The sequence below is a fragment of the Sphaeramia orbicularis genome, chromosome 21 (assembly GCF_902148855.1).
Source record: "Sphaeramia orbicularis chromosome 21, fSphaOr1.1, whole genome shotgun sequence".
In the NCBI taxonomy this organism is placed as follows: Eukaryota; Metazoa; Chordata; class Actinopteri; order Kurtiformes; family Apogonidae; genus Sphaeramia; species Sphaeramia orbicularis.
The window spans coordinates 5,727,564-5,742,273 of NC_043977.1; the positions used below are offsets into that span (position 1 = coordinate 5,727,564).

General features: G+C 37.0%; 1 protein-coding gene across 1 annotated transcript in view; it reads right to left on the reverse strand.

The window, feature by feature from the left end:
- The window catches only part of fn1a (fibronectin 1a), an 82,580-nt gene that overhangs the window by 40,068 nt on the left and 27,802 nt on the right, over nucleotides 1-14,710 (reverse strand). Inside the window, exons 13-18 of the mRNA XM_030124729.1 lie at nucleotides 9,806-9,927; nucleotides 7,647-7,815; nucleotides 2,681-2,866; nucleotides 1,623-1,751; nucleotides 1,292-1,381; nucleotides 993-1,187 (exon numbers count right to left, since the gene is read on the reverse strand). Coding sequence (XP_029980589.1) covers nucleotides 993-1,187; nucleotides 1,292-1,381; nucleotides 1,623-1,751; nucleotides 2,681-2,866; nucleotides 7,647-7,815; nucleotides 9,806-9,927 — 891 coding nt within the window. The remainder of the gene's footprint in view (nucleotides 1-992; nucleotides 1,188-1,291; nucleotides 1,382-1,622; nucleotides 1,752-2,680; nucleotides 2,867-7,646; nucleotides 7,816-9,805; nucleotides 9,928-14,710) is intronic.

Below are 14,710 nucleotides of genomic sequence, written 5' to 3' on the forward strand. Positions count from 1 at the left end.
TTATTCCAGTCAAGTACATCCTGTCATCCAGACTAGAACAGCACACAAGGGTGAACATAAAAGCCAAGACTGAAAGCAACATCAGGAAAAAGGACACAACTGTCCCACAGCTGCACCATGTTAACATCCTGTGAGGCATCTGCATTTTTTATCAGAAATGTAATCACCAGACTAAGACAACAGCTTTGGGAAACGCCGACAGTACTACACAGCAGTTATACACAGCAGTAATACACAGCAGAAATACACAACAGAAATACACAGCAAGCTTGGCCAGCGGAGACGTACTGTGGTTTTGATGAACACAGACAGAAGTTTGAGTTGTTGGTGAAGATCAAAGCTGCCTCTCATCCATCAAACTAAATAATCCATCCCTGTCCGTCTTATTCTATCACTCTTTCTCCCACATGTGCACTCACCAAAGTCAGGCCCGTAAACACATACTGGTCACTTTTCCATTGGACATATGCACAAAACTTTACTGATATTTACTAAATTTCGAAAAAACAGAAGTGCATAATGTCGGTTTTTCCATTAAATCACAAATGCGATGATTTGTTTATTAAATTTTACGAGATGACACAAGAAGTCATTCCATAAACGTGGTGACAAATGTAAATATCGTGTTGATTTACAGATATATTCATTATTATTATATATTACCCCTCTATCCTGTACTAAATTAAAAAATTATTGGTTTCCTGGTGTGTCCTTCCTCTTCACTTGTTGTAACATCCATCAACATCCATTTTTTTTACTCTAGTTGCAGAAAATGGTCTTTCCATTGCAGTTTTTTTTGTGATATACCAATTTTGCTTCACACAAAAAAACCACCTCTTGCCAGCGCAAAAACTTTTAATCGAAAAACGAGAGTTTTGGCGAAATTGTCGTTTTTCCATTAAGCAAATTTTTATGTGCAAGTTATATTTGTGCAATTTGAGGGTCAATGGAAAAGCAACTACTGTCACATGATCTCTGCTGCTGTCTGTTACCTGGCAGTGGATCTCCTGCTGTGTTGACCTGAACAAAGATGGGTTCACTCTCCAGGCTGTCCTCCACGGCATAGATGCTAATGTTGTACAACTTCCCAGGTCGGAGGTCGCTCAGAGTCACAGATGTTGCTGTATCGGGGAGAGTCAGCTCTGTGCTTTCACCTTCTATTGATGGAGTGTAGACGACGCGATAGCCTGCACAACAGAAGGTAAGACACAGAATATTATATATGTGAAGTGTGCATTCACGAAAGCATAGGAAGGGCTTTATACTCTGAGTAACACCTGGTGTGACATACCAGTGATGGGAGCCAGTGGTTTTTCCCAGCTGATAACAATAGAAGTTTCTCCAACATCCTCCACCTCATGGTCAGTGGGAGCATCAGGTGCTGTAATAAATAAAGCGTAAGGAAGAGGAGGTAAGTTTAAACCTCTCATTTTTCACCGGACTCTGTGATTTGTAGTCCCAGGCACGTGTTCATTTGTCCATCTGGGAATCCAAGCAATACTTCAGTCGAAGAACAGCAGTTATTTTTGTGCCTCGAGGCAGAAAATGGAAAGAAAGAATGCCAGAGAAAAGGCAATAGCAGGAAAGAATTAGAACCAGTGTGTGTATAAATGTCCATTTACCAGTGGTTTGTGAAGTGGTGAGAATGAGGTTGTCCTCTCCAGCGTCGGTGACTTCATAGACATTAACAGTGTATTTCCTTCCAGGCAGAAGCTCATTAATGTTCACTGAGGTAGCTGTTCGAGGCAGGTCTGATAGAAAAAAAAAAATTATACCTGAGTAGTGAATGTAAGATGATGGTTCAGATCCCAAAAGATGATTAGAATGTTGATAAAAAGTCAAAACACTCAATAAAAGCTGCATTTCAGTAGGTAAGAGTGCATCTTAGAAATACAAGATGAAATACAGGCAAACTGCAACATTTACAAAAAAAAAACAAAAAACAAACATTTATATATGAGTAGTGAGTGTAAGATAATGGTTCAGATCCCAAAAGATGATCACCTGAACATTTGATTCATTCTACAGTCAAAGACCAAGGACTCAAGGAGGTATAGACTCCATGGACAGAAAAAAAACATTTATATATGAATAATGAGTTTAAGATGATGGTTCAGATCCCAAAAGATGATCAGGGTGATGAGAAAACACTCAATAAACACAAAATAAAACTGTGTTTCAGGAGGTAAGAGTGCCTTTTAGTAACACAGGATGGAGTTCTCTCTGAGCCTTTAATTATTTGCAGGGAAATTGCAGAAAAAGAAAAATATATATAAGTAATGAGTGTAAAATGATGGTTCTGATCCAAAAAAATAATCATCTGAACCTTTGATTCATTCTACATTCATTCATTTTACATTCTACAGCAAGACCAAAGGAGGTGTAGACACAGAAAAAAAAACCAAAAAACATTTATATATGAATAATGGGTGTAAGATGATGGGTCAGATCCTAAAAGATGATCAGGGTGATGATTAAAAAGTCAAAATACTAAATAAAAGCTGTGTTTCAGTAATACAGGATGAATATTACTTACTACCTGTTTTATTTCTAAGGACTAAGTAAGATTATTTTGTCTTGTTGCACATTCGAAATAAACTAAAAAAAAAAAAAAAATCTCTCTGCGGCTTAAATTATTTGCAGTCCAACTGCAGTGGAAAGTATTATGTCAGTGCTTTACCTAGTACCACGGGTTGTCCAGTGCTCTGTCCCTGCTCACTGAGCTCATATTCCACCCTGAAACCAGACACCGTGTCGGAGGCGGAAACCCAGGAGATGACAAAGCTGCTGGAGGTAATTTCAGTCACCGACTCCGAGATGTCAACCACCGGCGGAGGCTGGGTGGTCTCGCCTTGAGCTGTAGCCACTGCAGGAGAAACAAAAGGTACAGGGATGGAAAATAAACAGCCAGACTCTCGCTGTGTCTCAGATCAGAATAGTCTACGCTAAGCAGGACACTCCGGGGAGAACGGTTGTTAATCTCATAAGGATGTCGTCTTAAATACAGTGTATTTTCCAGATGCTGCGACTGTCTTTAACCCATAAAGACCCAAACAACCACTGGGAACCAAAACCATCTACCAATATAAAATGTTTAATAACTTCTGATCAACTAATCCTATCAATACATGTAAATAATTGGTGTAAAATACAGGTATAAGTCTTTTCATGGTCATCAGATAGGACCCATTTGGATGTTTAGAGGCCCCGTACTTACCGTGGAAACACCGTCATCTTCTACAACATTGATTCACCAGTAAAACCCGTTGAGTTGGATCAACGACAGTGGATGGACACACTGGGTTAATGTGTATATTGACTAGAAGATGAATAATAAAACTTCACAAAATCCTAAATTACATGAAAAAAATAACCAAAAATGAAGTGAAAAGGATAAAATAAGAAACAAGATGAACAAAATCAACCAAAGCGATCAATAAAATGAACAAAAATGGAGAATAAACCAACAAAATAATAATGACCTGGACAAAATAAGCCACAAACTGAATAAAATTGAAGAAAAAGTAATAAACCCAGGGAGTTGGATCAGTGACAGTGGATGGACACACTTGCTTTTATGTTCAGTTAATGATATATTTCGTGTTAAACTCACCTTTTCTCCAGTTTTCTCTGTTTCTGATATAATATCCCTCAACTTTAATCTGAGCTTTTATGAACATCTACATGATCAGTGAATTAAATATAGGAAAATACCGGATATTCACTTAAAAAATGCAAAATAAAGAGGATAATATTGTACTAAATGGTGATAAAACACCTATGAAAAATTACACAGAGAGAAAAATTCATTTGGGAACTGACACAAAAGTAGCTCAGGGACATTATGGGTTAAACAGCTCTTAACAATCAAAGAGGAAAACCACTTCATAAAATTTCTTTGCTGTTCTAAAATCATTGCCTTTACATTCTAATCACATCTTAACACTAAATATGCCACAATTTCTTCTCAAAATGACTAATGCTGAATAATACATCTCCGCTTAATATTAATAATATCCATTTTTATTCATTTGTTTTCTAAAATTAAAGATAACCAATAGAGCCCAACCGATATAGGATTTTTGGGGCCGATGCTGATACAGATATTTGGGGCAAAAAAAAAAGCCGATATCCAATATATTGGCCAATAACCGATATATTAGCCAATATATGAAATAAGAGCATTGATATACACAGGATATATACTGTACATGAACATAAATTCTTATAATACCCAAAATATGATTCAACACAAAGAAGAAGACTACTAAATTAAAATAAGGAACTTTAATTAGTAACACTGTCAACATAAGGACTGTAAACCCACTGATAAAGAAGAAAAGGCAAACTGTAAACACTGGGCCTGTAACCGTACACATACCGAACTGAACCGTATGTTGAGAAAAAGAAAAAGGAACAAAAAACGTTGTTCGATGCGGAACTTTAAATCCGCGCAAGTTCCACACAGACCCATTGAAGGAGTGCATATTGACCCGAAATATGAAATAGCAGCTGATATAAGGTAAAAAAAAAACATCAAATATGATGTGAACCTGGAAGGAAGACATTGAAGACCCTCCACCATCATTACAGTCCAGTTTGGGATCACATCAGGTCCCGGTGAAAGACAACAACGAAAGAGACACTGATAAGACGGGTGTTGTTTGCCGCCTATGAACTACGGTAGTTCTAAAACACTTACACCTGCTCTGTCTGTCTGTCTGTTTCTCTCTCTCTCAAACACGCTGTATGATAGAGGAATAGAACCCGGGAGTTGGACGTTGAAAGTATGTAAAGTTTCACTTTTGTTTCACGTCAGCATCAGTTACGTTAGTTATGGATTGCACCCCCGCGTGTATGCTGCCCCCCCCCGTCAAAAAAAAAAAATCCCCCCATTGTTTTTGACAAATCGCACCCTGCACACACACAAATACACACACACACACAAATAGACAAAGTGGCCTAAACAGTTTGTTAGCTGTACTAAAATAAATAATTTGGTTAATTTTGGGGTTACTGTTCCTCTTCAGTTTGTTAAAAGAGAATACGAGTTTGTCCTCTTGTTAAAGTTGCACTTCATGTGGAATTTTTTTGTTATTTTTCTGCAGAATGTGAACTGACAGAACTGTGATTACATTTTTGTTGTTTGTTCAAAACTACCCTTCTGGGAAAACTGCAATACTCATGTTTAAAATACATTTAGTAATATTAATAATTTATTTCATTTTCTGTTTGAGTCATAGCAGCAGAATTATATTATTCCTGTTTTTCTATATTCTATTGTCTCCAAAAATTGGGGGAAAAATATTCAAAAATCCATAAATGCATTAAAGACATTTTGAGGGGTTTTCTTTCTTCCTGTACTGAACCCCCAAAAAACGAACGATGGCTTTCAAAACCAAAACCGTACCAAACCGAAAATTTTGTGTACCGTTACAGGCCTAATAAACCCAATGATATAAGAAAAGCAAACTGTAAACACAATGATATAAGAAAAGCAAACTGTAAACACAATGATATATAAGAACATTTGTAGTGTTCTTTGCTTTGCTGGTGCTGGAGCCCTGGCTAACTTGCGCACTGCAGATGTTGCATGTAGCGCCTGGGGAGTCTTTTGTGAAGTGGCTTCACACCTTACCCTTCCCCTCTGCCTGTGAAATGAAAATATATACATTTAATGCATTTTGGTTATTAGCATAGAATTTGATTCTATAGTTGGCCATTTTAAAATAAAAACAAGTGGCTGCATTTAGCTGAAAGTGATAATACATAGCCTAATGTGAGGTGTTTTTAAACAAATACATTATGTGTTTTTAAAAGGCTTATTCACAATAACATCTTATCAATATCAATTATTCATATTTACTAGCGAATGAAAAGTTCCATTTGCAGCCACTGGGTATTTGCAAACAGCTCAAAAATAAATGTTGAAGCAAACATTAACAGGTGAAAAAAAGCTGTCTACAAACAAAATAAGAAATAATCAAAACACGCATCACGTTATTAGACTTAAAACAAGGGACTAAACTCCATTTTATGTAACAATGTAGCTGCTTTCAAAACATGAAATACATAAAATTACAACTAAATACATTACTTGGAACTTTTTCAAAATTATTTTAACCTCCTTATATTAACAATGTAGCTGCCTTTAAAACATGAAATACATAAAATTACAACTAAATACATTACTTGGAACCTTTTCAAAATTATTTTAACCTCCTAAGACCCAGCTATGGGTTTTCTGTTCACATTTGTGGACAAGAGTTTCACAACTTTATACAAAAAAAAAAAAAAAAGAAAAGGAAACTGCCCACCACAATGGACATTCCACAAAAATTTTAAAAACTCCATCTGAAAAAACTGTTGCATCATGATGTTTCTAATATAAGCACTTATTTAATAAAAAGCAAAAAAGCTTGTACTTTGCTGACATTTCCTGGGTCTTAGGAGGTTAATGAAGACATTAACTTGTGAATTTATGAGCCCCAGTAAATCCTGCATGACAGTATGAAGTGAAGTGGGACGCTGTATAGTAGTCTGATATTAATGATGGACATGGGAGTTAACAGTTGCATATATCTGTATTTCACAAAGATGCAACTTACATAACTTTAAAACACTGTATAATGGTCTTATATTAGATAATGGTGGACATGTTGATTAACAGTTGCATCTTTGTTTATCTCACAAAGATAATTTACGCAACTTTAAAACGCTGTATAATAGTCTGATATTAGGTAATGGTGGACATGTTGATTAACAGTTGCATCTTTGTTATCTCACAAAGATAATTTACGCAACTTTAAAACACTGTATAATAGTCTTATATTAGATAATGGTGGACATGTTGATTAACAGTTGCATATGTCTTTGTTTATTTCACAGAGATGCAACTTACACGACGTTAAAACGCTGTCATACGCTCTCTAAAACTTGCATGAAAAAAAATAGAATGTTCTCCTTGGCGTACCCTGACGGCGTGTTTCCGCAAGGACGTTTTTCTCATGGGGCACTAAAGTGTAGTGTTATATTGTTTTACAAAGTCACATCTTACCATGGAGTAAAATAAATGCAGTTTCTTTCGCCGTTTCTCTCGTCTTCTTCTCTGCTGCAGCCGAGTGAGTGTGAGAGGTGTCGCTGCACTTTGCTGATCTGTGAGGGGAAGGGGCCAGGTATTCTGGCAGTGTGCAGCCCACAGACAAAGGAACGGAGCGACAGGAACGGAGCGACAGGAATGGTGCGACAGAATCTCCGCGCAGGAAAAAACTTAAATTAATATATCGGTTACATATTGACCAATGCTAATTAATCGGTGATAAGCTATAATCGGCCCAATTAATCGGCGGCCCGATTAAGCGGTCAGGCTCTAATGACCAACATAGGCAGCTGAAGGGTATGTTTTATTTCCACATTTTACAGAGGACTGGGATGAAACTGCTCTTGATTGCTCCTCTTTTCCTGTTTCTGATATAATAATGGACTAGTTCATATGTCCTATTTAGATGATGTAGATGCTTATTTGAAAACTGAAAAATAAAGTCTTCAAAAAAAAAAAAAAAAAGAAAGTGATTCAACAAAACAAAACACAGCTAAAAACCAGTCTCTGTAAGTTCAACAGTTGCAGAATATTCAAGTCAACTCACATGATCCGTAGGTGGTGGTGAAGTCAAAGCGCGTGACCTCACGGCGGCCAAACCGCAGCACGCTGATCAGCTGACCCTCGTAGGTGATGCCTGGCTTCAGACCAGAGATGGTGTAGGAGTTCAGATGGCCGGGGATCATCACCTCCTTCCATGGGGTGTTAGTGTTTTTCTGCAAAATGACAGAGGTTTTGAAGGAGGGATATTTGGCTTTTTTAAATGGAATTCTTCATTTTCCCACATTTCCCTGTGGTCTTCATAAACTGTAAATGCTCTGCTTGGCTCTGAATTCTTCATTCATTCAACTCCACAGGTCCATCTCCAACCCTATTTCTGAGTAATGACACCAGAAAGGTGGTTTGGAGCGCTGGCCGTTTAAATGCACATGAGCCACTTCAGGCCCCGCCCCTTCCAGGTTGTTTGCTGTGCTGCTCTTGTCCCGTTCAACCAACAACTGAACATTTTAGGTAATGGGCTCCAAGTTTGGACATATTTTCAGAATGGACTACAATCGCTGCTGCTGACAAACAATTATGTCAAACTGGAGAAATGTTCATCTGAAGTCTGGACCTTATATGTGCAAATGTTGGACGGAACTGTTTTTTAAAACATAACAAATTAAACAGGAGTTAAAACAGGTAGTAGAAACGCACTGGATTTTTGCCAAAATTTTAATATAAAGATAGTTTTGCAGCACCTGGAGGGTTCAAATTCAAACTGTATAAACTATTAGGGTCCAAATACACAAATAACAGTAGAACAGAGAGTGGAATGGAATATACTTAAGAAGACACTCACTGTGTTTACACCTGGGGTGCCAGTAAGGGGGTGTAAACATGACAAACTCATGGGGCCCAGTATTTGTGGGGGGCCCATAGAGCTGTGGAGGGAGCCCAGTGGATATAGAAGTTGTGAAAATGTTGAGTAAGATCAGCTGTGTAAGGGAGGTGTAGAAGTCCGGAGGCGAACGTTGAAAGTATGTTAAGTTTCGTTTTCACAGTATCATAAGTGACGTTATTTATGGACCGCACCCCCATGTACATAACTTAATTTTATGTATTTATTTATTTTAATTTAACCCTTATTTAACCCTATTAAGTCAGCTTACTATCACCTCAAGAACATTTCTAGGATTAAAGGACTGATGTCGCAGCAGGACCTTGAAAAACTTGTCCATGCATTTATCTTTAGTCGAGTTGACTACTGTAACAGTATCTTCTGTGGTCTCCCTAAAAAGTCTATTCGACGACTGCAGCTGATCCAGAATGCTGCTGCTCGAGTCCTCACTAAGACCAAGAGAGTGGACCACACTAGCCCAGTTCTGAGGTCTCTACACTGGCTCCCTGTCTCTCAGAGAATAGACTTCAAAATTCTCTTACTAGCATATAAAGCACTGAATGGTTTAGGCCCAAAATACATTAGAGACCTTCTAGTCCAGTCTGAACCATCCAGACCACTCAGGTCATCTGGTGCAGGTCTGCTCTGTGTTCCCAAAGTCAGAACTAAACATGGAGAATCAGCGTTCAGTTTCTATGCTCCATATATCTGGAACAAACTACCAGAAAATATCAGGTCTGCTGAGAGTCTGAGTTCTTTTAAGTCCAGGTTAAAGACTCACCTGTTCACTGCTGCCTTTGACTAAAAGGCTTTTGACTTTTTAAATTTTATATTCTCTTTGAAACTCTGCACTGCAACTTTTACTTTAATATGTGTGTGTTTTTATTTTTATTTTATTCTATTTTATTTATTTATTTTCTGATTTTATGTGTTGTTTTCTTACTTGCTGTTTTTAATCACCTTTTATATGTTTCTTTTATAATGTTTTAAATGTGTTTCTTTTTGTTTCTTTTATTTCAATGTCCTGTGTGAAGCACCTTGAATTGCCTTGTTGCTGAAATGTGCTATACAAATAAACTTGCCTTGCCTTGCCTTGCCTTATTGGCATCCAAAATCTGTTATCAGAGCATCTTAGTCTAAAGTCAGTACATGCAGAAAGAGAGAAACTATTGGATCAGTCGTTATATGGCTTCTATTTTCCTATAAAGCTTTCATTCTGTTCAGATCAGTCTTTTCAGGTCACATGAGGTGTTTTTATTCTGCTCGGGCTCTTATTATGTTATTATTCCATCTGTTTATTTAACTGTGATGACCAGAAAACTCACCACTTTCCATTTGAGAATGTACTGGGTGATGTGGGCGGAGGACGGGGCGTTCCACTGGATGGGGTGGGAGTTGGGCTGGTTTCCAGACTCTGTGATGATAACTTGAACTGGACGTTGACCACCTTGAAAAGACACAACACAGGCATAGGGGTAAGCGGAATTACAACAGAAGACATAACACGGGTTTCAGTATCGCACAGTCAGGACTTCTGCAGGTTTCAACAGGTCAACCCAGACCTTTTAAAGTCCCACATGAATGCAACTCTGTGTGTTTCTTTTTACCACATCTTGCTGTAGTTGCACTTATGCATGAAACTAAACAAAAACAACTGTTACATTTCACTTCTCAAAGTACCACTTTTCGATGAAAGGAGATGTGAGCCCACACACTTCAGTAGTCAGGTGTCTTTTGATAAATTTTGACTGGATTGCACATCTTGCATTAGAGGACGAAAAACACATTTAACCCTGTAAAGTCTGAACCATTAAATCGCTGACAGAAAATTCCAGTTCTTTGAAACTGGAGCCTTTATTGGTCCTTCTGAACAACCAATTTTTTTTTTTTTCAAATATAAATATCCATGTATGAGTTTCAGTTTTGTATCATATTTGATACATCGGGTCTCAATGCTCAAACATTATTATTTTTGAACAAACAAAAACATAACACAAACATGTCTAACAAACTGGTAATTCCTTTTCTAAATTGTCAAAGTTCTTCCTCCTTCCTCATTAATGACAGTCTTGTAGTGTCACTGGAAAGGTCTCTGGTGAATGAACTCCTCCCCCTGGTGGATTATCTGTGTATTACATGTATCTAATTATATACATCAGGTTTTTCAAAACAAAAAATATCACACTGATCATGTAGAGGGCTTCAAAACTCGTGTCAAATATGATACGTTTGGTGTTATACGGTTAAAGGAGAGAGTTAGTAAAAGTAAATACAGCTTTACAGTAGGGATGTTAATCTCATAAAGAATGTGATATCATGACTCACGTAAATATACACGCCACTTTTAACTGTCGTGTTATCTGTACACATTATAAGCTTTCCACGTCCATTTTCACGCTGTGTCAAATACCTCGCACTGAGGCTTAGTTTAAGGGTTAGGGTTAGACCGGAGATCTTGGCATAAATTGAGACGCGATCAAATGGCGTCGAAAGTTCGAAAATGTGTACGTACCAAATGCCATAAGAACTGGTGTGACATACAACGTGATTTCCTAAGATCAGTCTCTCATGATCAGCTTGTATGGTAAAGTTAAAACATTTTTGGGCCTAAAAATGATGTTTTAGTACAGGGGTGTCAAACATACGGCCCGCAGGCCAAAACCGGCCCTCCTAGTGGTTCAATCCATCCAATGGGATGAATTTGCAAAGTCCAAAAATGACATTGAAGACATTGACAGTCAAGTTGTTTTTCTGCTCCAGATGCCTGTTACTAAATGTTTTGTCTATTTGTAGATCCACTGTGATCTATAAACTGTAATGCACATGTGTAAATGATAAACTGGGGTCGAATTTGGTAAAATGACACTTATTTTTCTTAAGCAATTTCAGGTTCATGAATTTTCAGGTTATTCACATTTTTTGTTACAGGATAGTTTGTAAAGGTAAACATATTCACACTATACTTTTACTTTTTGCACAAAAACACAGAGAAAAATGTGTAGTTATTTCTAAGTTATTAAGCTGTTGTTTTACTGCTCCGGCCTGTTTGAGGTCAAACTGAGCTGAACTGAACTAAAATGTATGTTTTAGCAGACAGATCTGAACTTCTAGTATGAAAACACAAGATCAAACATAATTTGTCCTCTGCATTTTACAATTGTGAACGTTCCTTCCCTCTTCTAAGCAGTAAATGTATCTGTGAGTGAAGCAGTATGTTCCAGAACAGGATACAGACAGAGGGAGGAAAAACTAACACATCCATGTGAGATTCCAGTTCAGATTTCAGCAGCTGGAAGGGAGAAGACTTTTACTCCACTATGGCTCTTATTTCCACTGGATCACCTCTGGTAGCCGTCCCTGTTTCCTTACAAGTATTATTTTACCACAGCAATAGTTTATCTGTAGAAGAGCAGCTAGTGAAGGATAGTGTGTACAACAGACGAACTGTGAAGTAACACTGTGTTCATAAAATGTGTCAGAGGTTGTGTTGTCACTGTTATGTCATCAGTCCTGAAAGCTGGAGTTTTGTTCCATAATGACCTTTCAGGATGTTGGTCTGAGAGGACACAAAACTTCTGCCTCTACTGCTTCCATGTATTTTCAGACGATAGAAAATCTACTCTGTGACACATCTTTTAGCATAATTGCACATTTTTTCAGACAAATAGGGAGACAATGAACATGACTGACCATTGTAATTACCAGTCACTCATCAGATTTTGTCAGATGTGACCTGTATGTGGTTCCACTGCTCTAATCTGTGTCTTCATGTGGAAATTTAAAAAAGTGGCGTCAGGTTCAACTATATTTACATTTATTCTTTGGATTCAGAAGCAGTGTTTTCAATTTCTGGTGTTTTTTCACCTTATTATTTTACCTCCTGCAGCTTTAAAGTGTGTAACGTCTGTTCACACTATTGCATTTTAGTCTGAAATGTCATAGAATTTGACGAAAAATTTAAGGTTCTCCTGTTCGAATGTGCAAATGAAGTCATATGTATGTATAAGTCTAGTTTTTTAGTTGTTTTTTTTCCATGACACCTTACTACCTTTTTTATTTCTAAGGACTAAGTAAGATCACTTTGTCTTGTTGCATATTCAAAATAGACTAAACAAAAAAAAAAAAGGTTAAGGTTAACATAAAGCCCTCTGTTAACCTTAGTTCCCTATTGTCCACCCCCTTTTTTGTTTTTTGTTTTTGTTTTGTTATGTCTTGTTTAATTTTTTGTTATTTCAATTTCAAACTTCAACAAAAAGAAACTTCAAAAAAAAAAAAGTCACAAAATTCTATCTATTGCAAAGCTGATAATCACTGATTTAATGTTTTTAATAGACTGACTGACCATTTAACTGTTTAAATGTATGACATTGAAGAAGGAAAAGCAGAAAAGTCCAGCATTTAAGAGGCTTAAACCATAAAGTCACTCTTTTAATTAATAAAATATCAGTCTAGTTGCAGATTAACCCATAAAGACCCAAAGATCCATCACCCACCAAAAGCATCTACTGATCTAAACTGTTTAATACCTGTTGATCCACTAATCCTATCAATACATGTAAATAATTGGTGTAAAATACAGTTCTTCAACTTTTCATGGTTTCAGATATGACCCATTTGGATGTTCAGAGCTCCGTAGTTGCCATGGAAACACCGTCATATTCTACAACACTGATTCACCAGTAAAACCTATGGAGTTGGATCAATGACAGTGGATGGAATGCTTGGTTTATGATATATTTTACTGAAAAAGTCCCTTTTTCTGCAGTTTTCTCTGTTTTTGATATAATAACCCTCAACTTTTAGGTGTTATATTTAAATCGCATCTCAGTCTACCTTACTTAGTTTAAGTCTAGGCTTAAGACATACTGTATCTGATTCAAGAAATTTAAATATTCCTCATACACACACTTTTCCACCCTTACACACACTTACACATACTCTTTTTCTTTTACTCTTTGTTTATATTTTTGTTGTACTTTATATATTATTGTTTTATTCCTATTGTCTTTCTTTAAGCTAATGCTGTAATGAGGTGAGTCCTAATGTTTGATTTGTTATTGTGAAAAATAAATAAATAAAAAAATAAACTTTAATCTGAGGTTTTATGAACATCTTAATAATCAGTAAATTAAATATAGGAAAATACCTGATTTACACTGATAAAATGGAAAATACAGAGGATAATATTCTAATAAATGGTGATTAATCACTTAAGAAAAGTTAAATATAGAGAAAAAGTCATTAGGGAACTGACACAAAAGTAGCGCTGGGTTTTTATGGGTTAATTGACTGTACACACTTTGGCTGTGATGGAAGAGCCTCTTTTTAGAATTAAATCAACCCCTGGAGCCTCAATACACGCTGTGAAGCAACAATAAAGCAGCTGTCTCACATCTGCGCTACAAAACCAAAACTTTCCATCGCTGAGGTTTGTACCTGACAGGACATTAATACACCTGACAGCACAGCAGGTTTCTTCAGGTGTAACTGCATGTGATTTTAACAGAAAATGTGCAAATAATCACATGAAAAGTAGGTGAGCAGACACAAAAGAAAAAAAGCTAAGCATCAGTAGAAGAGTATGTGCACTGGACTACTACTGGGAATGAAAAAAAATAAAAATAAAGGCTATCAAGTCATCTTCAATGCAAACACAAGTCATGTGGCAGGCAGACTACTGACATAAGCTGTGCTGATAGAAACTGGTAGCTTCTATAAAGAACTGAGGTTTTCTGACCGCTTTTCCAAATAGCAGACCTGTAATCAAAGTTTCTGAGCAAGTGGCTCGGTTAACCACACGCTGCATGCACATACACAAACCTCAAAAACAATCTGGGACCAATTACTGCCTATTACAGACCCACAGGCCACTGGCGAGGGTAAGGGTTACATAGAATCAGATGTGGGACGCGTATGAAAGCGGATGTGCACTTGCATTGGATATACTGCATGTGCTGAATACCAATTGGTCTTATTTCTATAGCTCTCAGATCACATATCTACCTTTACTTTACACTCAGCTTTAGTAGACACAGCAGATGCACTAAATAGGATGTGATAAGAACGGCAAGAAAGGGAAGTAATGCTGAGAGTCATCCTAACAATAAGATATGCCCCGAAAGATTAAATTACACCAAAGAGGAGGAGAGGTAAACACAGACAGCAGAAAGATAAACAACATTTTTTTTGCAAGATCTTATCAGTGCAGGGCTGAATCTACTCTGGGACTT